General features: G+C 36.9%; 1 protein-coding gene across 32 annotated transcripts in view; it reads right to left on the reverse strand.

Moving 5' to 3' along the window:
• SDCCAG8 (SHH signaling and ciliogenesis regulator SDCCAG8) overlaps window positions 1-27,957 on the reverse strand; it is a 222,798-nt gene that overhangs the window by 185,932 nt on the left and 8,909 nt on the right. For 27 of the 32 annotated variants that reach the window (XR_011434148.1, XR_011434146.1, XR_011434143.1 and 24 more), the window contains exons 2-7: window positions 25,688-25,840; window positions 24,848-24,933; window positions 21,847-21,954; window positions 12,073-12,198; window positions 7,448-7,588; window positions 1,084-1,148 (exon numbers count right to left, since the gene is read on the reverse strand). Coding sequence is in view for 19 of the 32 variants with exons in the window: in XM_070255712.1 (XP_070111813.1) it covers window positions 1,084-1,148; window positions 7,448-7,588; window positions 12,073-12,198; window positions 21,847-21,954; window positions 24,848-24,933; window positions 25,688-25,840 (679 nt within the window). In the remaining 13 variants the exon portion in view is untranslated. Of the gene's footprint in view, window positions 1-1,083; window positions 1,149-7,447; window positions 7,589-12,072; window positions 12,199-21,846; window positions 21,955-24,847; window positions 25,093-25,687; window positions 25,841-27,957 lie in introns of all 32 variants that reach the window. The other 5 variants (XM_070255707.1, XM_070255715.1, XM_070255710.1 and 2 more) reach the window with 2 other exon arrangements.

Here is a 27,957-nt window from a genome sequence, read left to right on the forward strand (position 1 = left end):
AGACCTTTTTTTAAAATGTTAGTTTTGTTCATGAAAAAGTAAAAATCTCTATAGAAATCCTAAAACTAATCAGAATAAGCAATGAAAAGCATAAGAGCATATTAAAATAAATGAACAATAGCACAAGCAGTGAAAGCCACGATGCTGGTTCTTAGCATTACTCTAGTTATGTCTCTAGATGACATACGGCCTGAAGATTTTTAATTTTATTTCAAATTGTACTTATTAAAATAAAATTATAAAAAGTATTTTAAAGTTGATTTGATTTGAAAATATTTCATTACCATTATTTAAAATAACATTTCACACACAAGAAATTAATTCCTAGTATCTTTTTCTACTTCTAACACATAAAAAAATCACTAATGGTTAATCTATAATATAAAGGTTTTATCAGGATTTTTGAAAACATATCAAAAGGCATATGAAAATTTGTTACGTATGCTCAAATTCACCACATATAAAAATACTCAAACTATTGTTGCAATTTTAAAATTAGATGAATACCTACAGAGAAAAAATACTTGCTTGTACTTGGAATACTAGAGAGCTTTATTTTCACTATTTTATTTTAAAATCATAATTTCTATAAGAGCAGCTAGTAATTCTTGTTTTTATGAGAAAACAAATATTTTACAATTGATGAGGGCATACAATTTATAATTTAGCTCACAGTTCTTTGAAATGGGATTTGGAAAAGGACTTCACAATTTTATGCTCTCTTATCATTTAATAATCTGAGGAAATTTCTTCTATTGCATGCAAGATGTCATCAAGTAATGCTTTTTTTTTTTTTCTGAGGAGGACTGTCCCTGAGCTAACATCTGTGCCAATCTTCCTCTATTTTGTGTGTGGGATGCCACCACAGCATGGCTGCATGAGCAGTGTTGAGGTCCCCACCCTGGATCTGAACCTGCAAACCCCAGGCCGCCAAAGCAGAGTGTGCAAACTTAACCACTATGCCACTGGGCTGGCCCCAAGTAATTCTTACATTAACTAAAACTGGGAATTCAGCAAACATTCAAATACAGTTTAAGATCATCATGCTTTTGCTATGACTTTAAATAGATGATAAGACTTTACCTCAAAAACTTCAATTGAGATTCCAGGATTTCAATCTTTTCTTCATAAGTAAGTTTTAGCGTCTCCTATAGAAAAGAAAAAAAATGTACATTTCCTCCATGTCTTGAGTTTTACAAGAAAATTTTAATTATTAATATTAAATTCAATATTTTTTTCTTTTACCCAAGAGGAAAAATAATGTGTCCTCTCAGGAAACCCCTTTCCTAGCCCATCCAAAATTTTCTGTTTATTGAGTGAATACTTGCAAAGAACTACTGTTTTTTTTTTTCAAAATTGCACCCATCAGGTCTCACTTTAAAAAGTCTGACTCTGGGAAAAACCAATTATAACCTCTAAGGTCCATGAGGGCAAGGATCAAATCTTACTGGAATCTCCCGTTGTGATTGCTGCACATTTGACATGCAATAAGTATGTGCTGGATAAATGATAAAAGTAAAGTTATACATCACATGATGATAGACCAAACTCATATACTATCTACAAGCCTCTACTGGTATCCAATTATTCTTTCAATCAACAAATATTTACTGGGTATCTAACATGAAGATGACTCTAACCTCAAGGAGCTTATATTCTAGGGAGGAAGAGACAGACAGATGAACAATTTCAATTATATATAATTTAGTCTAGTGAGGTATACAGAAGGTAAAATGAAATCAGAGAGGCAGGAACTTACAATTCAGCTGAAGAAAAGTAGACAAGCTTTCATGGAAGAAATGCTAAGACTTAATGGATAACTGCCAATATAGCAAAAGGCACAGAGGCTGGAGAAAGCATGTTTGGCCAATGAGTAGATCAGTATTGCTAGAATATAACATGCTAGGTGGAAGAGTGGATAGTGATGGGTTGAATACATAAGATTGGGACATGAGAGGCATAAAAATATTAAGATCTTTATGTAGACAACTCACATAGTCTCCACGTAGTAGAGACATTGGGTGGATTCTGAAAGCTTTTTATCAGATTTAAACATTAAGTCACTCTGAAGTGTGGAAAAGGGAGACCAATAAAGAAGTCATCACAAATACGTAGGTAAGAGAGGAGCACATGAGCAAGAGTGATCAAGCAGTACAGACAGAAAAGAAAGAATTTAGTGTAGAGCGATTTAAAAGTAAAATGACAGAATTTTATGACTGCATAGATATGAGAGAGAAAAAGACATTAAAAATAATCCTGGGTTTCTGAGTTGGGCAACCAGGCGAGTACTGGTGCTAAGGATTTTTTCAGACTGATAAAAAGGAGGTAAAACGGAATCATAAAAATATTCAACTAATTCAAAAGAATGCAGAAAAGAGGAAAGGGGGAAGAAAATAAGAGATGGGAAAAAAAGAAGCCAAATAGCAAGACAGCGGATTTAAACCCAAGTGTATAAATAATCATAGTTAAAAATTAGATATTGTTGGATTGGATAAAACAGCAAAACTCAGCTATATGTTGTCCACAAGAAACCCATATAAATATGAAGATATAAATATGTTAAAAGTAAAAGGATAGAAAAAAAATAAACCATATTAACACTAATCAAAAGAAAGTGGAGGTCACTCAAAATACAAAAACCACGTGCTTTTCTCTACACCAGTAATGAGGGTTTAGAAAATGAAAATTAAAAAAAGTATGTCATTTATATAACATCAAAAATAACTGATCTGGAAATAATTCTAATGAAAAATGTGTTAAGACCTTTATTCATAAAACTATAAAAGGTTATTGCCAAAAATTAAAGATAACCTACATAAATGTAGTAATATGTAAGTTTAAAGAATTAGATGATATAATAAAGATATAAATTCTCATCCAAATGACCTATAGCTTAAGGACAATCTCAATCAAAATCCCATAATGTCTTTTGGGAACTTGGTAAATTAATTCTAAAATGTACTTGGAAATGCAAAAGGCCAGAAATGGTCAGGACACTCTTGAGGACAAAGAACAATGTTGGAAGACGTGGTCTACCATATACAGGGCTATAACAATCAAGACAGGATAGCAGGAGCACAAAACCAAGGAAATAAAACACAGAGCCCAGGAACAGACTCACACGTATACGGACACCTGAGTTATGACAAAAGTGGAAGACCAAGGATTGTCTTTTCAACAAATGGTGCTGGGGTATATAAATAATCATATGGGAAAAGAACAAAAGGTGGCCCCTTACACTTCACATCATATACAAAAATTAATTCCAGGTAGACTGTATATCTAAATGTTACCAGTAAGACTATAAAGTTTCTAGAAGATAACATAGGAGAATATCTTTATGATCTTGGATAGGGAAACACTTTTTATATAGGACACAAAAAGCACTAAACAAGAAAGAGAAAAAACTAATAAATTGGACTAAATTAAAATTAAGAAATTCTAGTCAAGAAAGAGAGGGAGAGACACAAAGAGCGAAAACTATCAAGAGAGTTATAAGGCAAGCTACAGAGTGGGAAAATACACTTAAAACAGATATAACCAACAAAAGGCTTGTATCCAGAATATGTAAAGAGTTTCCAAAAGACAACATCAGATAACTCAAAAATAATGAGTAGGATATTTGAACATGCACCTCATAAAAGAGGACATCAAATGCTCAACAAATACATGAAAAGATATTCAATCACATAAGTAATCAGAGAAATCCAAATGAAAATCACAGTGAGATAGCACTACAAGCCCGCCAGAAAACTGAGAAATCACGTGTTGGCAAGGATACGAAGTGATGGTCTGACTCACAAGCTGCTGGTCCAAGTATAAACTGATGAAATCCACATTGGAAAAGTTTGCCTTTATCTACTCAAGCAAGACTATATACATACTCTAAGACCAACAATTCCACGCCAAGGTACATATCCAGTATAAATGTGTGTAACGCACACAAATAGACATATACAGAATGTTCATAGCAGTAATATTCACAGTAGCCTCAAACTGGAAACAATACAAATCTCCATCAACAATAGAATAGATAAATAAATTGTGGTATATTCATACTGTAGACCCACCAATGAAAATGAACAAACTTCTGCCACAGGCACAACATACATGAATCTAACAAACACAAAGTTGAACAAAAGAATACATTCTATGGGGCCGGCCCGGTGGCGCAGCAGTTAAGTGCGCACGTTCCGCTTTGGCAGCCTGGGGTTCACCAGCTTGGATCCCGGGCGCGAACATGGCACTGCTTGGCAAGCCATGCTGTGGTAGGCATCCCACATAGAAGGTGGAGGAAGATGGGCACAGATGTCAGCTCAGGGCCAGTCTTCCTCAGCAAAAAGAGGAGGATTGGCAGCAGATGTTGGCTCAGGGCTAATATTCCTCAAAAAAAAAAAAAAAAGAACACATTCTATGTGATTCCATTTACAAAATGTTTAAAAAAACAGGCAGAAATCAACCAGAGTGTTTAGAGGCCATGCTTAGGCGATTTTCATAGAAGTCAAGATAGTGATCAGCTTTGAGGGAATGAGGGGGCAGTGATTGGGAGGGCATGAAGAGAGCTTCTGGGACATGGCAATGTTACACATCGTACAGGTGATGATTACACAGGTGGGTATTTGGAGATGAATCACCAAGCTGTAAATTTTTATTTTGTGCACTTTTATGAATGTATGTTAAATCGAGTCATTAGAAAAGTTAAAGGAAGATGGCATGATCAACTCATGTACATATTATAGAATGCTCCTAAGGTTCAGGAAGGTGAGGCCTGGTATGTGGAGGTCATTAATGAACTGGAAAAGAACAGGTTTGGGGAATATGGGGGGTAAAAGCTCAATTGAAGCATGCTGAAGAGAGAATGGGAAGTGAGGAATGGAGATGTGAATATAGACAACTGTTTGGACAGGCTTGAAGGGGAACAACAGTTGGGTGATAGTTCGAAGGGAATGTTGGGTCAAGAGAATATATTTTGTGTTTGTTTGCTTTAAGATGGGAGCTAGTAAAGCATGTATTCTATTGAGAATAACCCAGTCAAGAAGGAGAAAAAACACAAGAGCAAGAGGAGATAAGTGCAAGAGAGAAATCCTTGAAAACAGTGAGAAAGATTTGGGACATAGAGCACACAGAGGCAGGGATTGACTTTTGACACAAACAGGATAAAAGTGCATCTATAACAATCATCTACACAACAAGAAGAGAGAAATTAATTCTAAAGTGGGACAAGGAGGAGGGAAAGCACATAACCAGGGAAGGTGGAATGGGAGGGGGCATTTGAACTAAGCCATGTAGGCTGGAAACATTTAGACACACAGAAGACAAGAAGGAAACATTTTGGGTCGGGGTAATTACATAAACCAAAGCCAGTTATTCAAAGAGAAATGGAAGTGGGTCATAAGTCTATGAAGTAGCAAGTAGTGAGTGGTTGGTGTGCCTCCAGCTAATGTCTGTAACAACGACAGCAGAATGAGCAGTGAGCCTGGAAAGGTGGTTGGAGACGAAGTGTGGATGGCCTGGGAGACCGGTCTTTACCCTAGGAGTACTAAATAGCTGTCATAGATTATGTGGCTGAAAACAACTGCAATTTATTTAGTCTTTCAGATTTTTTTTAAAAGAAAGGAACTCTCTCCCAAATAGTAGAATAAAGCTTGGATTAGGGACCGAGAAAGGGGAGGGAGATTGGGGCCAGAAAGAACCTTTAGAAAACTATAACAATAACACTTGTATATGATAATGAGAGCTGAATGAATTCATTCTCTTTTCCCCTGGAATACTCCATTTATAGTATTATTTTTACATTTTCATCATTATTGATCAATTCTGCCATGTCAAATTTAATGCAAATAAGACTTCAAGTTAATAAGAGGAAAGAAAAGGTCTGTTTGTTACACAGATCAAAGGATTTAACAGTATCATTTGATCTTAAAATAGAATTACTTCAGACTCTTTGGGAAATGAGGCCATTCAAAAGTAGATGTGTAAACAGGGGAATTTAGAAAACCACAAGCATGCCCAGGGAAGTCACAAGCTCAGAAAAGTCCTGAGGAGGCCTTCAGCTTTGAGCTGGGCTGATCTCTTGGCTCAGAGCAAGCCTGGGCACATGGTCAAGGAACGTCCCAGCACCAAGCCAACCTGCAAAGACTGGCAAGGGGGTTGTCCTATCTTTTGGGGGTCTTTTACGGTGATTGTTGTTTGTTTGTTTCAGCTCCTGGTGTTGAAGGAAATCTTTGTCAAACATAAGTTGAACATGAGCTAATGAAACAGAGACTTCAGTGATCACACATGACAAGGAACAGTCTTTACGAAGACAGTTGGGAAAAGTCTCAAAACAGAAAGGACTATGACTGCCTTCAGCAATAAAAAAGAGAGCAAATCTTGGGTAAAATGGGGTATCTGATTTCCAGAGTTACCACACCATAATAGTTTAGTTCAATACCCAATTTTCAACAATAATAAAAAGTCACAAAGCAAAAAAAGAAACAGGAAGACATGGCTCATTCAAAGGAACAAAATAAATAGAAATCATCCTTAAGAAACTATAGACGTCTGACTGACTTAACAAAAACTTTAAAACAACTGTCTTTAAAATGCTCAACGAGCTAAGAGAAAACATGGACAAAGAACTAACAGAAACCAGGAAAACAAATTATAAAAAGTACCCAAACAGAAATTTTGAAGCTGAAAAGTACAGTAACTGAAATGAAAAATCTACTAAAGGATTCAAGAGCAGATTTAAGCAACATAACAAAGAACCAGTATACTTAAAGATAGTAAGATTGAAATGATTGTGTCTGAGGAGCAGAAATAAAAAAGAATGAGGAATTACTATACAATCCAAAAATTCCATTTCTGGGTGTATACCCAAAAGAACTGAAAGTAGGGACTCCTTGTGCATCCATGTTCATCGCAGCCTTGTTCACAAGAGCCAAAAGGTGAAAACAATCCAAAAGTCCATCAACAAATGAATGGATAAACCAAGTATGGTATGTACATACAAGGGAACATTATCTACCTTGAAAAAGGAATTAAACTATGATATGTGCTACAACATAGATGAACCTTGAAAACATTATGCTAAATAAAATGTGCCAGATACAAAAGGACAAATATGGTTTGAGTCCACTTAGGTCAGGTCCTTAGAATAGGCAAATTCATACAGACAGAAAGTAGAAGAGGTTACCAGGGATTGGAGAGAAAGGGGAATGGGAGTTATTGTTGAATGGGTACAGAGTCTTGTTTGGGATGATGAAAAAGTTCTGGAAATGGATAATGTTGATAGTTGCACAACATTGTGAATGTACTTAATACAAATTAATTGTACACTTAAAATGATTAAATGGTAAATTTAAAAATCGTTAAAATGCTAAATTTTACATTATGTGAATTTACCATGATAAATAAAAGTAGAAAAAAAAGGAGATGCATAAGAGAAAAGCCCCCGAACACTTACCAGTTCTAGCTTCCATTTTTCAGCTTCATCAGCAGATGCAGCTTCGGTAATATCTGCATTGCCATGGGAAAATGGTTTCTTGGCAGCTTCATCCACTCCAGAATCGTTACCCACTGTAATCCAAGAATTCTGCATGTTTCCCTGAATTAAAACGTGCCAGTAATTGCAATCGACTTTTACCTTTAAATCAGTATGCATGCTTTACAAATGGAAAACTGATTCTTATCTGTGATGAAAGGAATTAAAAAAGCAGATGCTTCTAACTACAGATCAAGAATCATTTTACATTTTCAGGCTATTAGGGTCATATTCCACAACAAGTGTTCCAAGTCAAATTCCTACAGGTGCAGGCAATAATGTAAAGAGCAAAGACCACTGGATGTCAGTGTATTCAACAAATAACCTCTTACTCCACTGAAGACATTCTTGAAACAAGACATATTCTTGAAACACAGAGCCCTCTCTTGGTTTGTTCATTTTCCACATTTCATAAAGGCATTACTAATAATAAAAATTGTTAATACATATGGTGTTTATTATGTGCCAGACACTGTTTATCATGCTTCACATATATCAACTCAATCATTATAACCACCCTATGAGATAAGCTTCATTGTTATCTCCATTTTATAGATTAGGAAACTGAGTCACACAGTAACTGGCTGAGTCACAGAAGTATGAAGTGGCTAACAAGTGGCAGAGCTAGACCTGAACCCTGGTAGTCTGGCTCCAGAGTCAGAGCCAGAGTCCCTAAACTAATATGGTCTTCTGCCTTTCCAGAAAAATATTTATCTTCAATAACAAAAACATGGGGCCGGCCCGGTGGTGCAGCAGTCAAGTGCACACGTTCCGCTTCAGCGGCCTGGGGTTCACCGGTTTGGATCCTGGGTGCGGACATGGCACCGTCTGGCAAGCCACGCTGTGGTAGGCATCCAACGTATAAAGTAGAGGAAGGTGTGCACGGATGTTAGCTCAGGGCCAGTCCTCCTCAGCAAAAAGAGAAGGATTGGTGGCATATGTTAGCTCAGGGCTAATCTTCCTCAAAAAAACGAAACAGAAAGAAAAACAGTGCATGGTGATAAACAGAAGTGACATGCAGTCTGCACGTCAGGGATTCAAAAAGGAGGGGTAGGGACCAGGACACACCATCCAAAGGAAAGTGCTTTAGTCTAATTGCCACTTTGTTCTTTCACAGATAGCTTTTAAAAACTTGAATGGTATTTGACCAAGATTTTAAAAAAATCTAATTATATTTACATCCCTGAAGGTCACTGAAAATCTTTTATTTCTTAATTCAGGGGAGGGGTTGGTAGTGGAGGGGATGAAAATGGACATGGGAAGAAATGGCTCAGAAATTTTCTACTTAAAAAAAAAATCTCCTCAATCTTTGAATGAGTACACATGCCAAAATTTCTAATAAGCAGCATATTTTAATATTATTATAATTTTTGAACTCTCAAGAGAAGGCTTCCATGAAGAGAAATTTTATAACAAGGAAAAGTAATGAAAAATTAAGATAAAATATTCTTTGAATTGTTTTAATTTTTAAAAAATAGTCTTCTTGCTTCTTCAACCGCTAGATCATCAATTAGGCTAAAAGCTCAAAGCCATGTAGGCTACCATCCAATTTCAGGGCAAAAACCCAACAGTAAAGAGGAAGCTCTTCCCTTTTGTGCTGGGGGACAAACTTCCATCCTCGGGCAAACAAAGACGGTTTGGTTCAGTATTGACAAGCTATTCGTAATTTACACAGAAAGCAATATAATTCAAAGCTAGTGGATGGATTTGGGGAGTCAGACAGTCCCATGTTTGAGTCCTAGCTTTACTATTTTCAGCTTTGTGACATTAGACCAGTTACTCTGGTTACTTAACCCCTGTGTACCTTAATTTACTCATCTGAAAATAAACATAACACCTGCCTTGTGTGGCTATTTAAAATTGAAGTAATATAATGTAAATAAAGTGCTTGACACAGTGCCTGGCACAGCATAACCACACAGTTATCAATAAATATCAATTATTTCTATATGACTTTTAATTATTTTTAAAAAGAAGGGATTAAGGGTCAGCCCCATGGCCGAGTGGTTAAGTTCACACACTCCGCTTCGGCAGCCCAGGGTTCTGCCAGTTTGGATCCTGGGCACAGACCTGCCACTGCTCAGCAGGCCATGCTGAGGTGGCATCTGACATAGCAGAGCCAGAAGGACCTACAACTTGAATACACAGCTATGTACTGGGGAGCTTTGGGGAGAAGAAGGAGGAAAATAAAAAAAGAAGATTGGCAACAGATGTTAGCTCAGGTGCCAATCTTTAAAAAAATAAAAACAAGGCATTAAGAAACACTGCAAATCTATATTCCAACCCGCCAACAGCTTTGGAAAGATTTACCACCAACATAGTAAGAGACTCATTAAAAGGAGTTCAGAAGAAGAAAGGAAGACAATATCTCGTGATCTGTTTATATTTAAGATACTCTAAAAAGTGGTATTCATGTTAAAACTCTCAACACAGCACCATGCTCGGTTGCTGAAACGCCTGAATTCACCTACACAAGCACAAAGCAGGGGTAACCATTCTGCAACAACAAAATAACAGAGGACTAACATTAACACAGAGCTCAAGGTCACCTGCCACATCTGCAACAATCATTTCGAATTTGCATTATATTTTAGCTTATGTGAATGTTTTTCACAAAAACAAAACCTCTCTACAATTTTGTTCTTTCTATAATCCAGGCTGCAATTCTTTTGCAAGTTTTCTTTGTTCATAAGGCAGAGCCGGAGTGCTCGCTCTTCCCATCATTTCCTTCCCCTTCTGTGTTACTCACTTCTCTTGCCCCCTGATTCACTTGTCTGCCTAATTTCCTCTCTCGCTTCACTTCCCCTTCTTCCACTTCTTTGCCATTGTATAAATACTGAAGACCATGCATAATTGAGTCACTGTTTGCTAACGGACTACACATTTGGAAGAAAAGCAAAAGAATGTATTTATTTTAAAAAGAGCTAATTCTAAGTCCTTTTTATATGGTTAGATTGTCTTCAAGTTCACATTAATAAGCAACTAAGATGGAATTTTTTTTTTTTAAAGATTGGCCCTGAGCTAACATCTCCTGCCAATCTTCCTCTTTTTTCTTTCTTTCTCCCCAAAGCCCCAGTCCATAGTTGTATATGATAGCTGAAGGACCTTCTAGTTCTTCTATGTAGGATGCCACCTCAGCATGGCCTGAGGGGCAGTGCTAGGATCCGAACTGGCCAACCCTGGGCCATTGAAGCAGAGTGCGTGACCTTAACTACTGGGCCACAGGGCCAGGCCCCTAAGACAGAATTTTTAATTACTAATATTAATAATATAATATAAATATTCAGAAAAATTATAGAGTGAAGGGAAAATAGCTCATCACTAACTGAAATGTAATTGCAGAAAAATAAACTGAAATACTAATCAGCCTGTTTTATTGTTCAGAGTTAAAACAATGACTACTCCTAAATAGCAAACTTGAACACATAGAACTCAAGGATTACAAATGAAACATCAGGTCAGGCAACTAAAAACACTTCAGAAACAAAAACTAGAAGACACTTAGTTAAAACATTAAGACACTCATATTTTTCTTAACTGATTTACTAATGATGACTAATTCAAAACCAGCAAAATTCTTTGCAAAGCAAAGCTGCAACAGGCAAGTATTGAAACTTCCGCATAGAAAGCTGAATTTGTCTCAAAAAGCAGAACAAGCTGTGAGTAAGTGTGTCTTACAGCAAAAGAGTGAAAAACATTTTTAAGGCAAAAGTATTTCTGACAAGCCATAGGAGGTATGGAGTTTAAACACTATTTAAATGTCACCATAAGAATTCTGTGTCATAGAATTCTAGAGCTCACCTAATTCACTGTTCTTCAAAATGTGGTCCACTAATTTTAGAATCACTTAGGTGACTTTTTAAAAATTCATATTTTTAACTCAAGGACTCAGCCCAGACTCATGGAATCAGCCTCTCAGGGGATGGAGCTCAGGAATCTGCATGCCAACAAGTATCCCAAGTGACGGCTAATCACCTTAAAGATTAAGAACTGCTAACAGAGGCGAATCTTCTCAAATCGCCAATAAACAAACAGGACACGTGAGGTTAAGCCATGTTTGAAAGCCCTATAAAATTACTTGCTAACCACCCAGCTTGTTAGGGACAATGGGAAGACTAACATTTTGATTCTTGGACCCTAGGGCCAGTGTTCTTTCTGCTACACCATGCAGCTAATTAGACTTATGGAATTCAGAGCTCAAGGAAAATTCAGAGAAATACACAGAAATTTAGGCTACAGTTTCTGGACTTAACAAAGTCTTTCCTATATAGCATACTTGCTGCTTTCAGTCTTGCTCTTTCCATATGGAAAAAACATAAATGGTATGCTCAGAGAGGAAACCAGCGTAGATATGGGCATCACTACATCATTTCATTTGAGGGCTCATGCCACCAGTGAATTTTAACTTTTGAGGTCCCAAGTGAATACCAGCATAGTACTTTTGCCAAACTTCAAGGAGAGAATCTAAGCAGTTCAGAAGGCTGGAGGAGAGGGTAGGAGGGAACATTCAAACTAAAACATAATTGATGGTTTTAAAAAACGCTCACAGATGCATCCAGAAGCGTTTGTTCCCTCATTGCCTCCTCTTGTCTTTGAGATTTCAGCTGTCGTTGGAGACTTTCATTTTCAAGCACAACTACTTGTATCCTATTTTTCATTCCAGAGAGTTCCTCCTAAAAAAACAGAAACAAATAACCAATACATTAAGCATTTTTAAGCAGTGCTCTTACTGGGTGATGAGAGGATCCAACATGATACAAAGCAGGCAAGGCTCACACTCTCTACCCACTTTCTGAGATATTATAACTCTATGTAGACAAACAAAGCAACTCAAATGTTAGCCAACAAACTGAGAGCAGGCCGGGGGAAGGTAGGAGAAGGCCTGCTAATGGCCACACTACAGAAGTGTGTGGTTTCTGACAAATTTTTTATAGGCTTATAGAAAGGCTTTAATTAAAGGGGTTCCCTAAAAGACTGTTAAGAATGAGGTTGACTGCTGAATAATAAGGAAAGATATATCATTGCTCATGCTCAAACGCCAATCACTTGTTGAAAATTGACAGAGGACTAAACAGATAATAGAGGACTCTGGGAAGAAAGGCATGCAAAGGTACAATGATCATTTACGAACTGGTAGCCAGACGGCAGGAAATTATGACTGAAGCCGTTCGGTGAAGAGTTCTGAAAGCACATTTCCTTGGCCTTGCAGGGTGTAATATAAGGAATTACAGACAAACAACAATTGGAATAGCTATTGAGTGGCATTTCAGTCTCTGAAAGAATGTTTAAATATATCAATATATTGATGGTACAGTACTTAATCTTAATCACCAGTGTAATCAAAAACTACTATGTATTACCCATCTTCCTTGACTTATGATGGAGTTACATCCCGATAAACCCATCATAAGTTGAAAATATTAAGTTGAAAATGCATTTAATACACCTAACATACCAAACATTGCAGCTTAGTCCAGGCCACCTTAAATGTGCTCAGCTCATTTACGTTAGCCTGCAGCTGGGCAAAATCATCTAACGCAAAGCTGATTTTACAATAAAGTGTTGGTTACATCAGGAATTTACTGAACACTGTACTGAAACTGAAAAGCAGAATGGTTGTATGAGTACGGAATGGTTGCAAGTGTATGGGTTGTTCACCTGCATGATGAGAGGACTGACTGGGAGCCGCAGCTGCCCAGCATCACGAGAGAGCATCTTGTCACACGTCGCTAGCCCAGGAAAAGATGAAAGTTCAAAATCCGAATTATAGTTTCTACTGAATGTGTATCACTTTTGCACCATTGTAAAGTCAAAAAATCATAAGTTGGGTACTGTCTGTATATGCAAGTTCTATTCAATTTTTTTCTTCAGAAAAAAAAACAAAGCTGTAATTAAAAGCTATGACTAAAAAAATATTGCAGACTTCCAATTTTTGATATGGCTTATAATGAGCTTGGAAGACAGTACTCCCATCTTAACAACAAGAAAAAAGCTGAACAAACTGAAAAACTACTATCCCCAAAATTGGAGAGACAGACAAGTGTTCCTGAGAATCACAACCTACCAGAGCGGAAACTTCCAGGGCAATCTGTGATGGGGTAGGAAAACGTAAAGTATAATTGATGAAATGCTGGGAGCTCCGTGTAGACAAGTTTGAGGGGTAAAAACTCCAGAAGGACCCAGTCGTAAGGGGGCTCCTACACTTTTTGTGAGTTTTATCTGTAGGACACCACCAGGTTCTTACAGCAAAGACTACAGAAAAATCCCCTCATACTTCCTCTAGTAGGAGAGGAAAAGTAGCTATTATGAAACATGTCCAAAACATTCTCTTCTTCTTAACAACGTCTGCCTTAAGAGAAACTATTTTACCAGAGGCTAAATAACTGGGAGTTTTTAGAATCTAACTGACCTAGGACAAGGGAAATACCCAACTCCAGCTCCCTCTAGCCTTCTGGTCTCACTTAAGGGGAGGGGAAGACTGAGAAACACTTGTGAGGGTCATAGCCAAGGGGCACAGGCCCACTAAAAGACAGAGACCTAATTACAGGACTACAGAACACTTCCTGTACTCCTACACCTTACTACCACATCAAATTCCCCTGTTACTATATAGTGAGTATATATACTATATACTATATATAGTGAGTATATAGTAACAGGGGAATACACGAAAATAACTGTACATCTCAGACTATATTTAAGAAGAACTTTTGAGGGAAGTCTAAAGACAAGAGGAGAGACAAAAACCAGGACCCTACATGAAATTTTTGCCTCTGATACCTATAGTAATAGCAAACAGTAAACATAGCTTCACTCCTACCCAGATAAACATAAAACTTCATACTAAATGTCTATTTCCCCCAGTTCCTTTTACTCATTACATCACTGCAGCATTCAACAGAAAATTAGAAGGCATACTAAAAGACTTAAAACACAGTTTAGAGAGACTAAGCAAGCATAGAACCAGACTTGGATATGGTAGAGATGTTGGAATTATCAGATTTGGAGTTTAAAATAACTATGATTAATATGCTAAAGAGTCTAATGGAAAAAGTAGACTACATGCAAGAACAGATGGGTAATGTAAGCAGAGGGATGGAAACTCTAAGAAAGCATCAAAATGCTGGAAATCAAAAACACTGTAACAGAAATGAAGAACATCTTTGGGGGCCAGCCCGGTGGCACAGCGGTTAAGTGCGCACATTCCGCTTCGGCTGCCTGGGGTTTACCAGTTCGGATCCCGGGTGCGGACATGGCAACGCTTTGCACACCATGCTGTGGTAGGTGTCCCACATATTAAAAAACGTAGAGGAAGATGGGCACGGATGTTAGCTTAGGGCCAGGCTTCCTCAGAAAAAAGAGGAGGACTGGCAGTAGTTAGCTCAGGGCTAATCTTCCTCAAACAAAAAAAAAGAATATCTTTGAAGGGCTCATTAATAGACTGGACACAGCCAAGGAAAGAATTAGTGAGCTTGAAGAACTGTCAATAGAAACTTCCCAAACTAAAACACAAAGAGAAAAAAGAATGTCAACGACAGAAAATAATATCCAAGAATTGTGAGACAGTCACAAAAGGGGAAGAAAGAGAAAAGAGAAGAAGAAATATTTGAAGCAATAATGACCAAGAATTTTCCAAAATTAATGATAAGCACCAAACCACAGATGTAGGAAATTCAGAGAACACCAAGCAGAATAAAACCAAAAAATCTACACCTAGGGATATCATTTTCAAACCGCAGAAAATCAAAGACAAAGAGAAAACCTTTAAAGAAGTCAGAGTAAAAAAACCTTACCTATAGAGAAGTAAGGATAATAATTGTATCAGACTACTCTTCAGAAACCATGGAAGCAAGAAGAGATCTAACACATAAGAGTTTGCTCAACATCATAATAGCAAAAGTATATGTACCGATTTCAGCTGGTGGATAATTAAAATGAATGACAGCAATGTTATAAGACACAAGAGGTAGATATTGGGAATACTCTGTTATAAGAAACTTGCCCTACCCTTGAGGTGGTGTAGTGCTATTTGAAAATAGACTTAGATTAGTGGTAAACGTAAGTGCAAACTCAAGGACAACCACTTCTAAAAGTAAAAAAAGAAGTTCAATTGATATGCAAAGAGAGGAGAAAAAAATACAACCATATAACATGCTCACTTAAAACCAGAGACGGCAGAAAAAGAATAGAAGACAAAGAAACAAAGAAAGAAAAGAACAAGGGAAATGAAAGCAGTAACCAATATGGTAGATATTATAGACACTCAACTATATCAATAATCAATTTAATGTCCATGGTCTGAATACACCAATGAAAAGACAGAGACTGTCAGAGCGAATAAAAAACAAGACCCAAGTATACGTTATCTACAAGAAGCCCACTTCAAATATAAAGACACAGATAGATTAAAAGTAAAGGGATAGATACAGACAAACCATGCTAACATAAATTGAAAGAAAGCTGGAGTAGCTATACTGACTTCAGTCAAAGTAGACTTCATAGCAGGGCAAAATATCAGGGATAAAAAGGAGCATTACATATTGATAAAGGGGTCACTTCTCCAAGAAGACATAATAATCCTTAATGTGTAAGTGCCTAACAACAGAGAGTCAAAACACGTGAGGCAAAAACTGATAGAACTACAAGGAAAAATAGATGAATCCACTATTTCAATTGGAGATTTCAACACTCCTTTATCAGGGATTGACAAATCCAGCAGATCTGGCAGATTGGCAAATTATCAGTAAGGACATAGTTGAACTGAACTGCACCTTAATCAACTAGATCTAATTGACATTTACAGAATACTTTATCCAAGAACAACAGAATACACATTCTTCTCAAATTAACACAGAACATTCAACAAGACATACCACATTCTGGGCCTAAAAACACATGTTAACAAATTAAAAAGAATAGAAATCAAAAAAAGTATGCTTTCAGACCACAATAAAATTAAACTAGAAATTGATAACAGAAAGAGCTAGAACACTCCCAATATACTTGGCGATTAAACAACATTCTTCTAAATAACATACAGGTCAAGGTCAAAGTCTCAAGAAAAATTTAAAAATACCTTGAATTAAACAAAAATGAAAATACAACTTATCAAGATTTGTGAGATGCAACAAAACCAGTGGAAAACATTCAAAAAGATTCCAAATCAATAATCTAAGCTTCAGTCTTAGAAAAAAAAGAGTAAATTAAATTCAAAGTAAGCAGAAGAAAAGATATAATAAAAAGTAGAGTAGAAATAAATGAAATTAAAAACAGGAAATCAACAGAGAAAAGCAACAAAACCAAAAGCTGGGTCTTTGAAATGATCAATAAAATTAAGACTCTAGCAAGACTAAGAAAAAAAGAGAGAACACACACATTACTAACATCAGAAATGAAAGAGGGCTCACCATGGACATTAAGAGAATCATAAAGGAATACTATGAATAACTCTACACCCATCAATTTGATAACCTAGAAAAAATGGACCAATTCTTTGAAAGACAATACCAAAACTCACAGAAAGAGAAATAAATAATCTGAATAGGCCTATATCTATTAAAGAAAATGAGTTAATAGTTAGGAATCTTTCAAAACAGAAAGCACCATGCCCACCATTCGTTCACTGATGAATTCTACCAAACATTTAAGGAACAAATTATACCAATTCTCTACAATATCTTCCATAAAATAGCAGATGGAATACTTCCTAACTCATTCTATGAGGCCACTACCCTCATACCCAAACCAGGTGAAGACAATACAGGAATGGAAAACTACAGACCAATATATCTCATAAAAACCCAGATGCAAAAATACTCATCAAAATATTAGCACATCAAAGCCAACAATGCATCAAAAGAATTATACAACAGAACCAAGTGAAATTTATTCTAGGTATACAAGGCTGGTTCAATATTTGAAAATCAATTAATGTAATCCATCACATCAATAAGCTAGAAAAGAAAAATCATATGATCATATCAATAGATGCAGAACAAGTGACAAAATCCAGTAGCCATTCAAGATAAAAACTCTTGGCTAACTAGGAATAGAGGGAAGCATCCTCAATTTGATAAATAACATCAACAAATAATGTATAGGTAACATGATACTTAATGGTGAGACAATAGATGCTTTCCCACTAAGATCAAGAAAAATGCAAGGATGTCTCCTCTCATCACTCCTATTCAATGTCATACCAGAAGTCCTAGCTGATGCAACAAGACAAGAAAAGGAAATAAAAGCTATACATATTAGAAAGGAAGAAATTTAAAAAAGATATCCATCTTTGCTCAGAGGTGACATGATTGTCTATGAAGAAAATCGCAAAGAATTAAAAACTGCTAGAATAAGTGATTATAGTAAGGTTGCAGATTACAAGACTAATATACAAAAGCCAACTGTTTTCTTATATATTAGCAATGAATAATTGGAACTTAAAATTAAGAACACAATACCATTTATGTTAACACCAAAAAAAATGAAATACTTAGGTATAAATCTCAAAAAAATATGTACAAGACCTATATGAGGAAAACTGTAAAACTCTAATGAAGAAATCAAGGAATATATAAATAAATGGAAAGAGAGTCTACGTACATGAATAGGAAGACTCAATATTGTCAAGATGTCTGTTCTTCTCAACTTGATCTATAGATTCAACATAATACCAATCAAAATCCCAGCACGCTATTTTGTAGACATTTACAAATTGATTTTAAAGTTTATATAGAAAGGAAAAAAACCCAGAATAGCCAACACAATATTGAAGAACAAAGTTGGGGGGTTGATACTACCTGACTTCAAGACTTACTATAAAGCTATAATAAACAAGACAGTGTATTATTTGAGAAAGAATAGACCAATAGCTCAATGGAACAGAATAGTGAGCCCAGAAATAGACTCACACAAACATAGTCAATCGATCGTTGACACAGGAGTAAAGGCAATTCAGTGGAGATGGTCTTTTCAACAAATGATGCTGAGACAACTGAATACCCAAATGCAAAAAAGAATCTAGACACAGACCTTACACCTTAGACAAAAATTAACTCAAAATGGAGCACAGATCTAAATGTAAAACACAAAATTAGAAAATACCTAGAAGAAGACTAGAGGAAATACTGGTGACTTTGGGTTTGGCAATGATTTTCAGATATAACATCAAAAGCACAATTCATGAAAGAAAAAAATGGATGTTAGCCTTCACTAAAATCAAAAACTTCTGCCCTGTGACAGACACTGTTAAGAGAATCAAAAGATAAGCTACAGACTGGGAGAAAAGGACTGAAAAATACATATCTCATAAATGACTGGTATCCAAAATATATAAAGAACTCTTAAAATCAACAATAAGAAAATTAACAACCTGACTTAAAAATGGGCAAAGGACCTAAACAGATACTTCATCAAAGAAAGAATATAAATGGAAAATAAGTATATGAAAAAAATTTTAAACATTATATGTCACCAGGGAATTGAAATCAAAACAACACTAAGATACCACCACATAGATCTAATAGGCTAAAATCCAAAACACTGACAAAACCAAATGTTGGCAGGGATGTAGAGCATCAGGAACTCTTATTCACTGCTGGTGGGAAAGCAAAATGGTACAGCCACTTTGGAAGACAATCTGGCAGCTTCTTACAAAGCTAACATACTCTTACCATGTGATCCAGCAATTGTCCTTCCTGGTAATTATCCAAATGACTTAAAAATTTATGTCCATGCAAAAACCTGCACACAAATGTTAATAGCAGCTTTATTCAGAGTTACGAAAACTTGGAAGCAAGCAAGATGTCCTTCGGTGGGTGAATGGATAAACAAACTATGTTATATCCATACAATGGAATATTATTCAGCAATAAAAAAAAATGTGTTATTAAGCCATAAAAAGACACAGAGGAACCTTAAGTGCATATTACTAAGTCAATGAAGGCAATCTGAAAGGCTACAAGCTGTATGATTCCAACTCTATGACATTCTGGAAAAGGCAAAACTAGCAGACAGTGGTTGCCAAGAGTTTGGCAGGTAGGGAAGGAGGGACAAATAGTGAGCACAGATGATTTTTAGGGTAGTGAAACTATTCCGTATGCTACTGTACTGATGGATACATGTAATTATACATTTTTCAAAACCTACAGAATGTACTCCACAAAGAGCGAACACTAACGTAAACTGTGGAATTTAGTACACGATAATGTAATAACACTAGTTCATCAATTGTAACAAATGTACCACACTGATGCATGATGTTAGTAACAGGAGAAACTGTTGGGGAGGTATTAAAGGGAATATATGGGAACTCTATGTACTTTCCATTAAGTTTTTCCATAAACTTAAAATTGATCTAAAAGGCAGTCTATTACTTAAACTAACTAATAAAATATTTCTAAGACCTTAAACATTACTTCATTCTGTTACTCCCTTGTTAAAATGTATTAAATTTACACTCTGCCTGATTTTCAAGGCTTTTCAAATTTACCAGCTCAGCACTATTTTAATTATTTCTAAGAGACATCTCCCATTGCAGGAATTTAGAATAGCTGCCTCATGGCCCCCATAATTAAACCATGTTCATCCTGCATATATCCTTTCATTGTTGCTGTTCTCTCTATGAAGTTCTTTCATCTCCCTTCTACTGACCTAAATGATCCTACTCCTTTAAGATTTTCCTCTCTCACAGTAACATCCCCGAAGACACTAGCTTTTCATAACCTTCTTCTCTTATTGGAATTATAGTTTATACTATGGAACAAAGGACTACACTATATTCTCTATAGTGCTGCTGTGGTGCTCATAGGGAGTAGTATTCTCTTCTTAACTAGATGGCAAGTTTATTATAATTTACACTGAAGGATGGCAGAAACTCCCACCCCAAAATATACCACTTTGGAATAAGAATTATTTTGAGCAAAAGGCACTTGAAAAACAGCAGGTACAAGAAGAATGCTCTGACCTCCTCTTTTCTTCCTGAAAGCAGGAGATGCAAGTCCCCTGAGAAAGCTGCCCGCCCTGTCCCAGGAGGAAAGAAACACTCCCATCACCAGAGCCAGGGCGTCGAGGCCAAGGGAAAGCTGTACAAACAGACCTTGTTAAACTATCTTATCTTCCTGTGGCCTCCCCATATAGTTTAGTTGCGTTTCCACAACTGCCTCTCTTTGTTCAGCATAGTACTATAAAAGCATCTAGGTTTTGCCACTCCTTTGGGTCTTCATCTCCTTACAAAGGCTTCCATGTCACACAAAACTTAAATAAATGTGTATGCTTTTATCCTGCTAATCTGTTTTATGTCAATTTAATTCTAAGGTCCAGCCAAAGACTCCAAGTGGGTAGAGGTAAAGCTTTGTCTCCCCTACAACATCCTTTAAGTTTTACCCACAGTATCTTAGGGACTAATAGTAGCTTGTAAATGGAAGGAGTCCTAGGATATTATTTCATCTTTTCTGGTAATCCAAGAATATTCATATACTAATAATTTTATCCTCCAAGAACAAAGAGAAAACAACATGCTAAGATCAAGAACTCCCTTGAAAAGGCAAGACAATTAAAAGTCTAAAGGTTTTTTAAGTTACATGTTGGACTTGTACCTTGGAAGAGTAGCCAAAATGTTAAAAATATAATACATGATACAAAAGATATCAGTAATTCCTATAAAAATACCACATGATCTGATGCATTGATATTGAAAAAAAAAAAACGAAGAAGAACTGAAATACCAAACATACTTTGGGAAGGCAGAAAGGCCCCAGTGGCATGAATAACATTATTAAACTGCATACAGTCGAGCAATATAACTGTCAAGTGCTGCAAGCCAGGGTGACGCATCTGGTTTCTGGATCATTATTATCACCATCCCCATGAGCCATCCTTATTCAAAGCATAGCTAAGAACCTTCATACTGACAGCGGAGTATAGGTAGTCCACCAGCTCAGAATCCCTGCTTGCTGCATCACGCCTTCAATAGGTTGACAAGTGTGGGAAAAGGACTGGTATTACTGTCCCAAAGTATTTGCCATCAGCTGGACTAAAGTAAATGGGGTGGAATGGAAAAATTCTGAAACATAGCAGCATGTTATCAAAATATTAGACATAGTTATGGACTACTGGGAAATCAAGCAATCAGAAATGGCATGATCAGAAGTATCAGTCCCAAGCCCGTGAATCTCCTGAAACACATCAGTCTTTTCAATCATAAGGATGACAATTGTCAACATATTGCTGTAAACATGAAGACTAGTAATAGCAAATTTTCATACAAAGTATCATTAATATAACCTTTTATTTAGGTAGGTTTAAATTTTTAATGAGAAACTTACCTTGCAGAACTTGACTTCTGCCTCTAAATGATGAATGTATTGAGACTGGTCATTGATGATAGGAACCAGATTGTGTACAGTAGGCATACTGCTTTCCTCTGATGACCCCTAAAGCAAAAAAACAAATACAAAAAAAATTAAGCATGCTTGGATTTGGCAAAGAATCAGTTAATACCATCTCCATATTCAATTTAGCACTGATGTCATAGAGACTAGATCACAATGTGGCTAATGGTATTTAGTTGTATACTATTTCTATTAGGACTAGTATAAATTCCACAAATAGCTAAGATTCAGGGATATGCATATCATCTTTTAAAGATGAAAAGTGAAAGCGGTTATAAAAAGCATATGGCAAATGGCGAAATGCTGAGGTAGTATAATCGGCTTGGGACGAACTGCCCATTTGAGCCATCTGAAAACGCGACACCCCTTTCAGCAATGCTGAGATAGAGGGACAACTCTCTCCAAGAAACCACCATGGAAGAGGACCGCTAGCTAAAACTGCCCAACAGCTGCCCGAAGACGGGATTCTGTAGACAAGCGTTTGAAGCAAAGTGTGTGTCAATGAGGTAAAATTCTACCTACGAAGGTGTACATTAGCAAAACGTGGCTTTTGATTTTTGACCCTAATACTCAAGGCAATTTGAGACTCTGCTGCTCTGGAGCACAGAGCCTCCGAGATCAGCGTGCTAAAGCGGATACACATGAAACCGAGATACACTGCACTGAGGAGTCTGATGAAGAGACTTCAGAAAAAGTGTGAATTCTGTTTACAGTCATGCGTCACTTAATGACGGGGATAAGTTCTAAGAAATGCGTTGTTAGGTGATTTCGTCGTTGTGCGAACATCATAGTGTGCACTTACACAAACCTAGACTGCATAGCCTACCACACACCTATGCTTCACGGTACTAATCTTATGGGATTGCTGTTGCACATGCGGGCCGTTGTGGACTGAAATGTTATGCAGCACATGACTGTACTTCTGCAGCATTCCTGGAATTGACTTTTAATGTATCTTACCTTATCCTAAAGTGATTGTAAAATTGTTTATAAAATCATATATCATACCACGATTTTTTTTAAATAAAAGAGGAAATCAGGAAAAGGGAAGATGAGGGTCAACCAGTTAGATGAACCCAGAAGAAAGCTTCAGATGAGACACAATCATTTTGTTTCTCAATCCAGCAGAAATTCCTAACAACAATGAAGTACCAGCTCTCACAGCAGAATAATTAAGTAGAACTTTGCTTTTTGGCAAATTGAAGAAATGTAAAAGCCAAAGTAACTTTAATTAAATGAATTATCTGTGGTGAGTAAAAGCAATTAATTATAATAATTTTATATTAATAGAAATGGATCCAGAACATAGGCAAATATGAATTAAGTATTACTATGTGTACATAGGGGATAGTCTGTGCGAAAAATTAAAAACTCAACTAATACTGTGTGGAAAATGTTCACATGAAATCATTTGTATATATTTTGAAGGGTTTATTAAAGTTTGAATATGCACATTTTAAAATAATAATATCTAGACATATTTTCCTTCTCAATAGTGCCTCAATTTCATTCTCGATACAGCCACATGTATCTGATATGTCATATTGGCTATGAAAATGCATTCTAAAGGGTACAACTTTCAAAAGCTACTTATTACTACTATGGCTTGTAATCATTACATGCAGGCTGTATACATTCAGAGTCTCAGTTCTTTTCTTTCACATAGTTCCCTGTAAATGAGACTGTGTTTGTAAAGTAGATACCGGATACACTGAACTGATGCTCTTGATGAGGGTCTTCCTGTCTATCCAGATTCAATCAGCTCCCTAACATCACTGCTCAGTTTTATCCTTAAAATGCTAATAAGCATGTCTGAGCATTCAACAGATACAGCAACTTCATCTACCAGACTTAAAAGTACTCCATCCTGTGTTCTTAAGAGCATTCTCAAAACTAGGTGCCAGCAGCAATAAATTTACTGAATTATGAAATGTTGTATTAAAATTATAATTTATACCTATAAATACATATTAAAAAGGAGTATGCAGTACATTTCTCTAAAGTGGGAGTTAAGCATGAAAGTATGTGCCAGGCTGGAATGAAGTGTTAATATGGGGGTACTGTGATGACATTTCAGCTGTGAGTAAAGGAAAGTGACATGTTCCTATGATTTCCAGCATGGAGCCTTGGTATCCAACTGTCACACAATTGAAAACGCAAGGTGGTTATTGCTGCTATGACATGTTATGTTTGTGTCATACTTCACAGGTTTCTAAAGAATTTTAAATATATAATCTTTTATTATAACAAAAACCCTGTGAGAGGCATATCCTTCTAGAAAGTAGGTGATAGGCCCTAGATAGATCTAAGGCCTAGACTATTATTTTGGCCATTTAAACCTGGCCAAATCCTCCCCTCACAGCTCCCTCAGCCTTTAGCATATCACATTGCTTCAATCAGGAATAATACACTCTGTCAAAGCAACAGCAACACAAAACAACTTCAGAAGAAATAGACAGTATAGCTTCTTGTATGGCACTATTTTATAACCATATATTTTAAAATGTAGACTAAGATTACATATTTCCGTTGTGACATTCAAAATAAAAGAGTATTACGAAGGATGGCTAAAATTATAATAATTCTAAAAATGATAAAATATAGATATGACCCTTTAAAAAAGAAATGGCCAATCTTTTCCATATATTGTTCCTTTTTTATACTTGCTAATGGTTGCAAAGTAAATTCTCCAAACTACTTCCTCACTCACATTTTTCAAGTGAACAATACATTAAAAAAATCAGGATTTCCTCTGCCATGGAAGTCTCTCTTCCTCAGCCAAAATAATTAGAGGTGAGAGAATTTCTTTCAACACTTTTATTAGAATACCCTGCTCAGAATTTGTCTACAACGTGTACTACTAAAATGATACTGTAAAGTTAAAACATAGTTAGAAAAACAATGCTTCTGTCAGGTTGCAAAAGTTGATACTTACCAAAGGGGACGTTTTTCGTCTCCTTGATGGAGATACCTCACTTTCCTTAGTTTCTTGTTGACGCAACAAAGCTTTGAGTTGATTAACTACAGAGCAAAAGCAATGGGTTTGTTAACCTTGTCTGAGATCCATGGTTTATCATCAGCCACCCATTGTTCCATCCATCCAAATATTCCAAATGTTCCATCCAAATGTTCCATCCAAACAAATATTGTTTAAACATGACTTATGCATCAAGAACTGTGCTATTGAATGGGGATACAAAGACAAACATGAGAAAATCTCTACCTCGTAAGAGCTAAGAATCCACTGAGCAAGAGAGATACACTAATAGATATAAAACAAGATAATAAGTTTGCATGTAAACCTGGAACTACACATAGTGGTACAGGAATAGGAAGGACCTAGTTGTGCCTGTTTTCACATAGGAGACAACACTGTGAGGATGAACAGGAGATCACCAAGCAATAGAGGGTGAGAAAAATTCCAATTAGAAGGTTTGGCATGTGCAAAAGCATAGAAGCACAGCCAGTGGGTTGGTTGACTAGGAGATGGCTTGTGAGATTGATGGATGGGAAGAGGATTAGAAAAATGATCCTGGAACGGTGGCTTGGAGCCATCTTAAGAAATATTGCTATGACATACTAAGGATTTTGGACTTCAGCCTGTAGGCATTGGGAAGTCAAAGAAAAAAATTAAGCAAGGGAATTATATATTAGCTGATTTGTGTTTAGGAATAAAATCCCAGCAGTAGAGTGGAGGATGGACTGGAGTTGTTACCGTATGAGTTTAAAGAACCCACTGTGTGTCATTCAGGTCAGGACTGCCATTCACACTCACCAGCATGGCTGTGCTGCAGCTCATGCCAGGCAGTCCCAGTGTCCTCGTTTCCTACACTGGTGCTGAGAGAAGGATCCAGTGCGTCTTCTCCCACAGTGACATCGCCTTCTCTCAGGGCACATTTCAGTTGGTAAATGCTTCTATTTGCACGTTCTGCAACAACAACACGATGAAAATCAGGGCCAGTGAAATCTGGGCAACCACATGTACACTTACGTAAGAAGGCAGTTTCTAAAAGAGAAGCAATTATTTCTGATACTTCATGGGAAAAAGCAGAGTTTTATTTCTAGCTTGCTGAGGAATCTGCTAGAGGAAGTGAGAGATTAAGTTCTTGATCTCTAAGGTCCCTGACACCTCAGAGGTTGACAGTCACTACAAATAGCTCTAGCCCCAAGGAGGCTTGAATGGGAGAGCTCCTCCCTGCCCCCTGGCCCCTGCACCCAAACAATAACCCGGCCTGAGGAAGCCCTCCTTCCCTTCAATGCCTGAGGCTTCTCTACTCCTCCTGGACACTCCGCAAGAGGGATTCCACCACACCGAGCTCCCGCCCAGAGAAGCCGCCTTGTCCCTGTCAGGGAGGTGTCCCTCCCCTACCGCAAGACACCCGGCTGCCTGGCCTAGTTTTAACCAAGATTCACAGAGCCGAATGCGTATAGCGGCAGCCTCTGTTGTGCAGCCCTTCTTACGTACCGCGGGCTGATCACATCTCACGGAGAAATTCTTGGTTAGTGCACCTGCCTAACCCTAGAATGGAAACTTAAATTCACTAGCACATATTTAACATAAACAGTACTAAAACAAGTATTTTAAGGTATACTACTGTAGTAGTTCATCTCTAAAAACAGCCCCCAAAGAACTTGTCCTCACGCCCTTGTCCCCTCCCAGGTCCAACTGTTCGGGCCTGTAACTCGCACTAACCAACAGCATACAGTGGAAGTTATCTCGCGTCAGGCCAGCCCTCATCTTTAAAATGTCTCGTAGCTTCTGCTTCCTCCTTCTTGGGAAGCTTGTTTTTGCGAACCCTCAGCCACTTAGTAGAAGTCTGGCCACCCTGCTGGAGAGACAGTGAAGAAGCCGTGCAGAAAGGAGAGGTCCTGAGACTGCATGGAGGAGAGAGGCCCGGCGGCCACCGAACTGCAGACGCCTGCAGCGCTGCCCGGCAGAGTCCAGTGAAGCCACAGTGCTGTGAGAGAGTCTAAAACGCCCTTAGTGTTGCTTTCAGCCACCAAGTGTTGGAGTGGTTTGTTATACAGCAATAGATAACCGAAATAATTATTCAGTGAAGCACTTACCCAAAAAAACATTTGAGCAAAGTAGCCAAGTCTTACATTAATAACAGACCTATATAAATGACACTGGTGATGGCATTACTAATAATTCTACCCTATTTTATAGACATTTTTACATGTATAACAACTGGAGAACCATGCAATCAACTGGTAATTTCATTAATTAAAGTCCAGTTATTTTTTCAGGTCTAAACTTCTTATTTCTTTTGCTAATCTCTTATGATCAAAACCACCAGTTGCAAACAAAAAATATAACAAAAAAAGATTCCTTGCACAGTAGGGCTGGGACCCAGATTTCAGTCACTACTTTCAAATTTTGACATCTATATTTCAAAGTTATTTTTGAATTCATTCATTCATTCATTTACCAAACATTTAAATATATCTGACTTAGAAATTTATGTTAGGAAAAGAATTCACAACAAGTTCATGTACTGGTATTATCTAACTATTTCAAATGGATTTCATCTAAAGAATTCTTAAGATCTTTGTAGGAGATGGTACTCTCCCTAAGTAAGAGCAACTCATAACAACGACGGCCAATGAAGTCCTCACTCTCTTCTGATCTAGGTCCTTCTTTGACAATTTAGACTTACTTCTTGTGTCCTCAAGAGAAAAAGCTCCTATTCCTTGCTACCTATATGGGAACCCTATAAAGCTACAAAACACCTGTCTTTTCCTTACCAATCATGCCTGGAAATACATTTATAAACATTTATTCTACAGGACCTTGAAAAACAGGTTTCATTTTCTCCAAGCTCATTAATTTGAAAGTTTAAAATAGAAAAAATAACCATAACTTAACAGAAAAAAATATACACTATGTTACAAAATATCTAATATAAGTTCTTCACTTACAGCAACTCATTTTCTACCTCGATTAAACCAAAGAGAACAGGTCTTTTAGGTCGGGGTTCAACGGTGAAATTCTATTACTCAACTACACAAGTGACCCAGTGAATTTCTCACCACATTTTTCTC

Source organism: Equus caballus, chromosome 30 (genome assembly GCF_041296265.1).
Source record: "Equus caballus isolate H_3958 breed thoroughbred chromosome 30, TB-T2T, whole genome shotgun sequence".
NCBI classification, from domain to species: domain Eukaryota; kingdom Metazoa; phylum Chordata; class Mammalia; order Perissodactyla; family Equidae; genus Equus; species Equus caballus.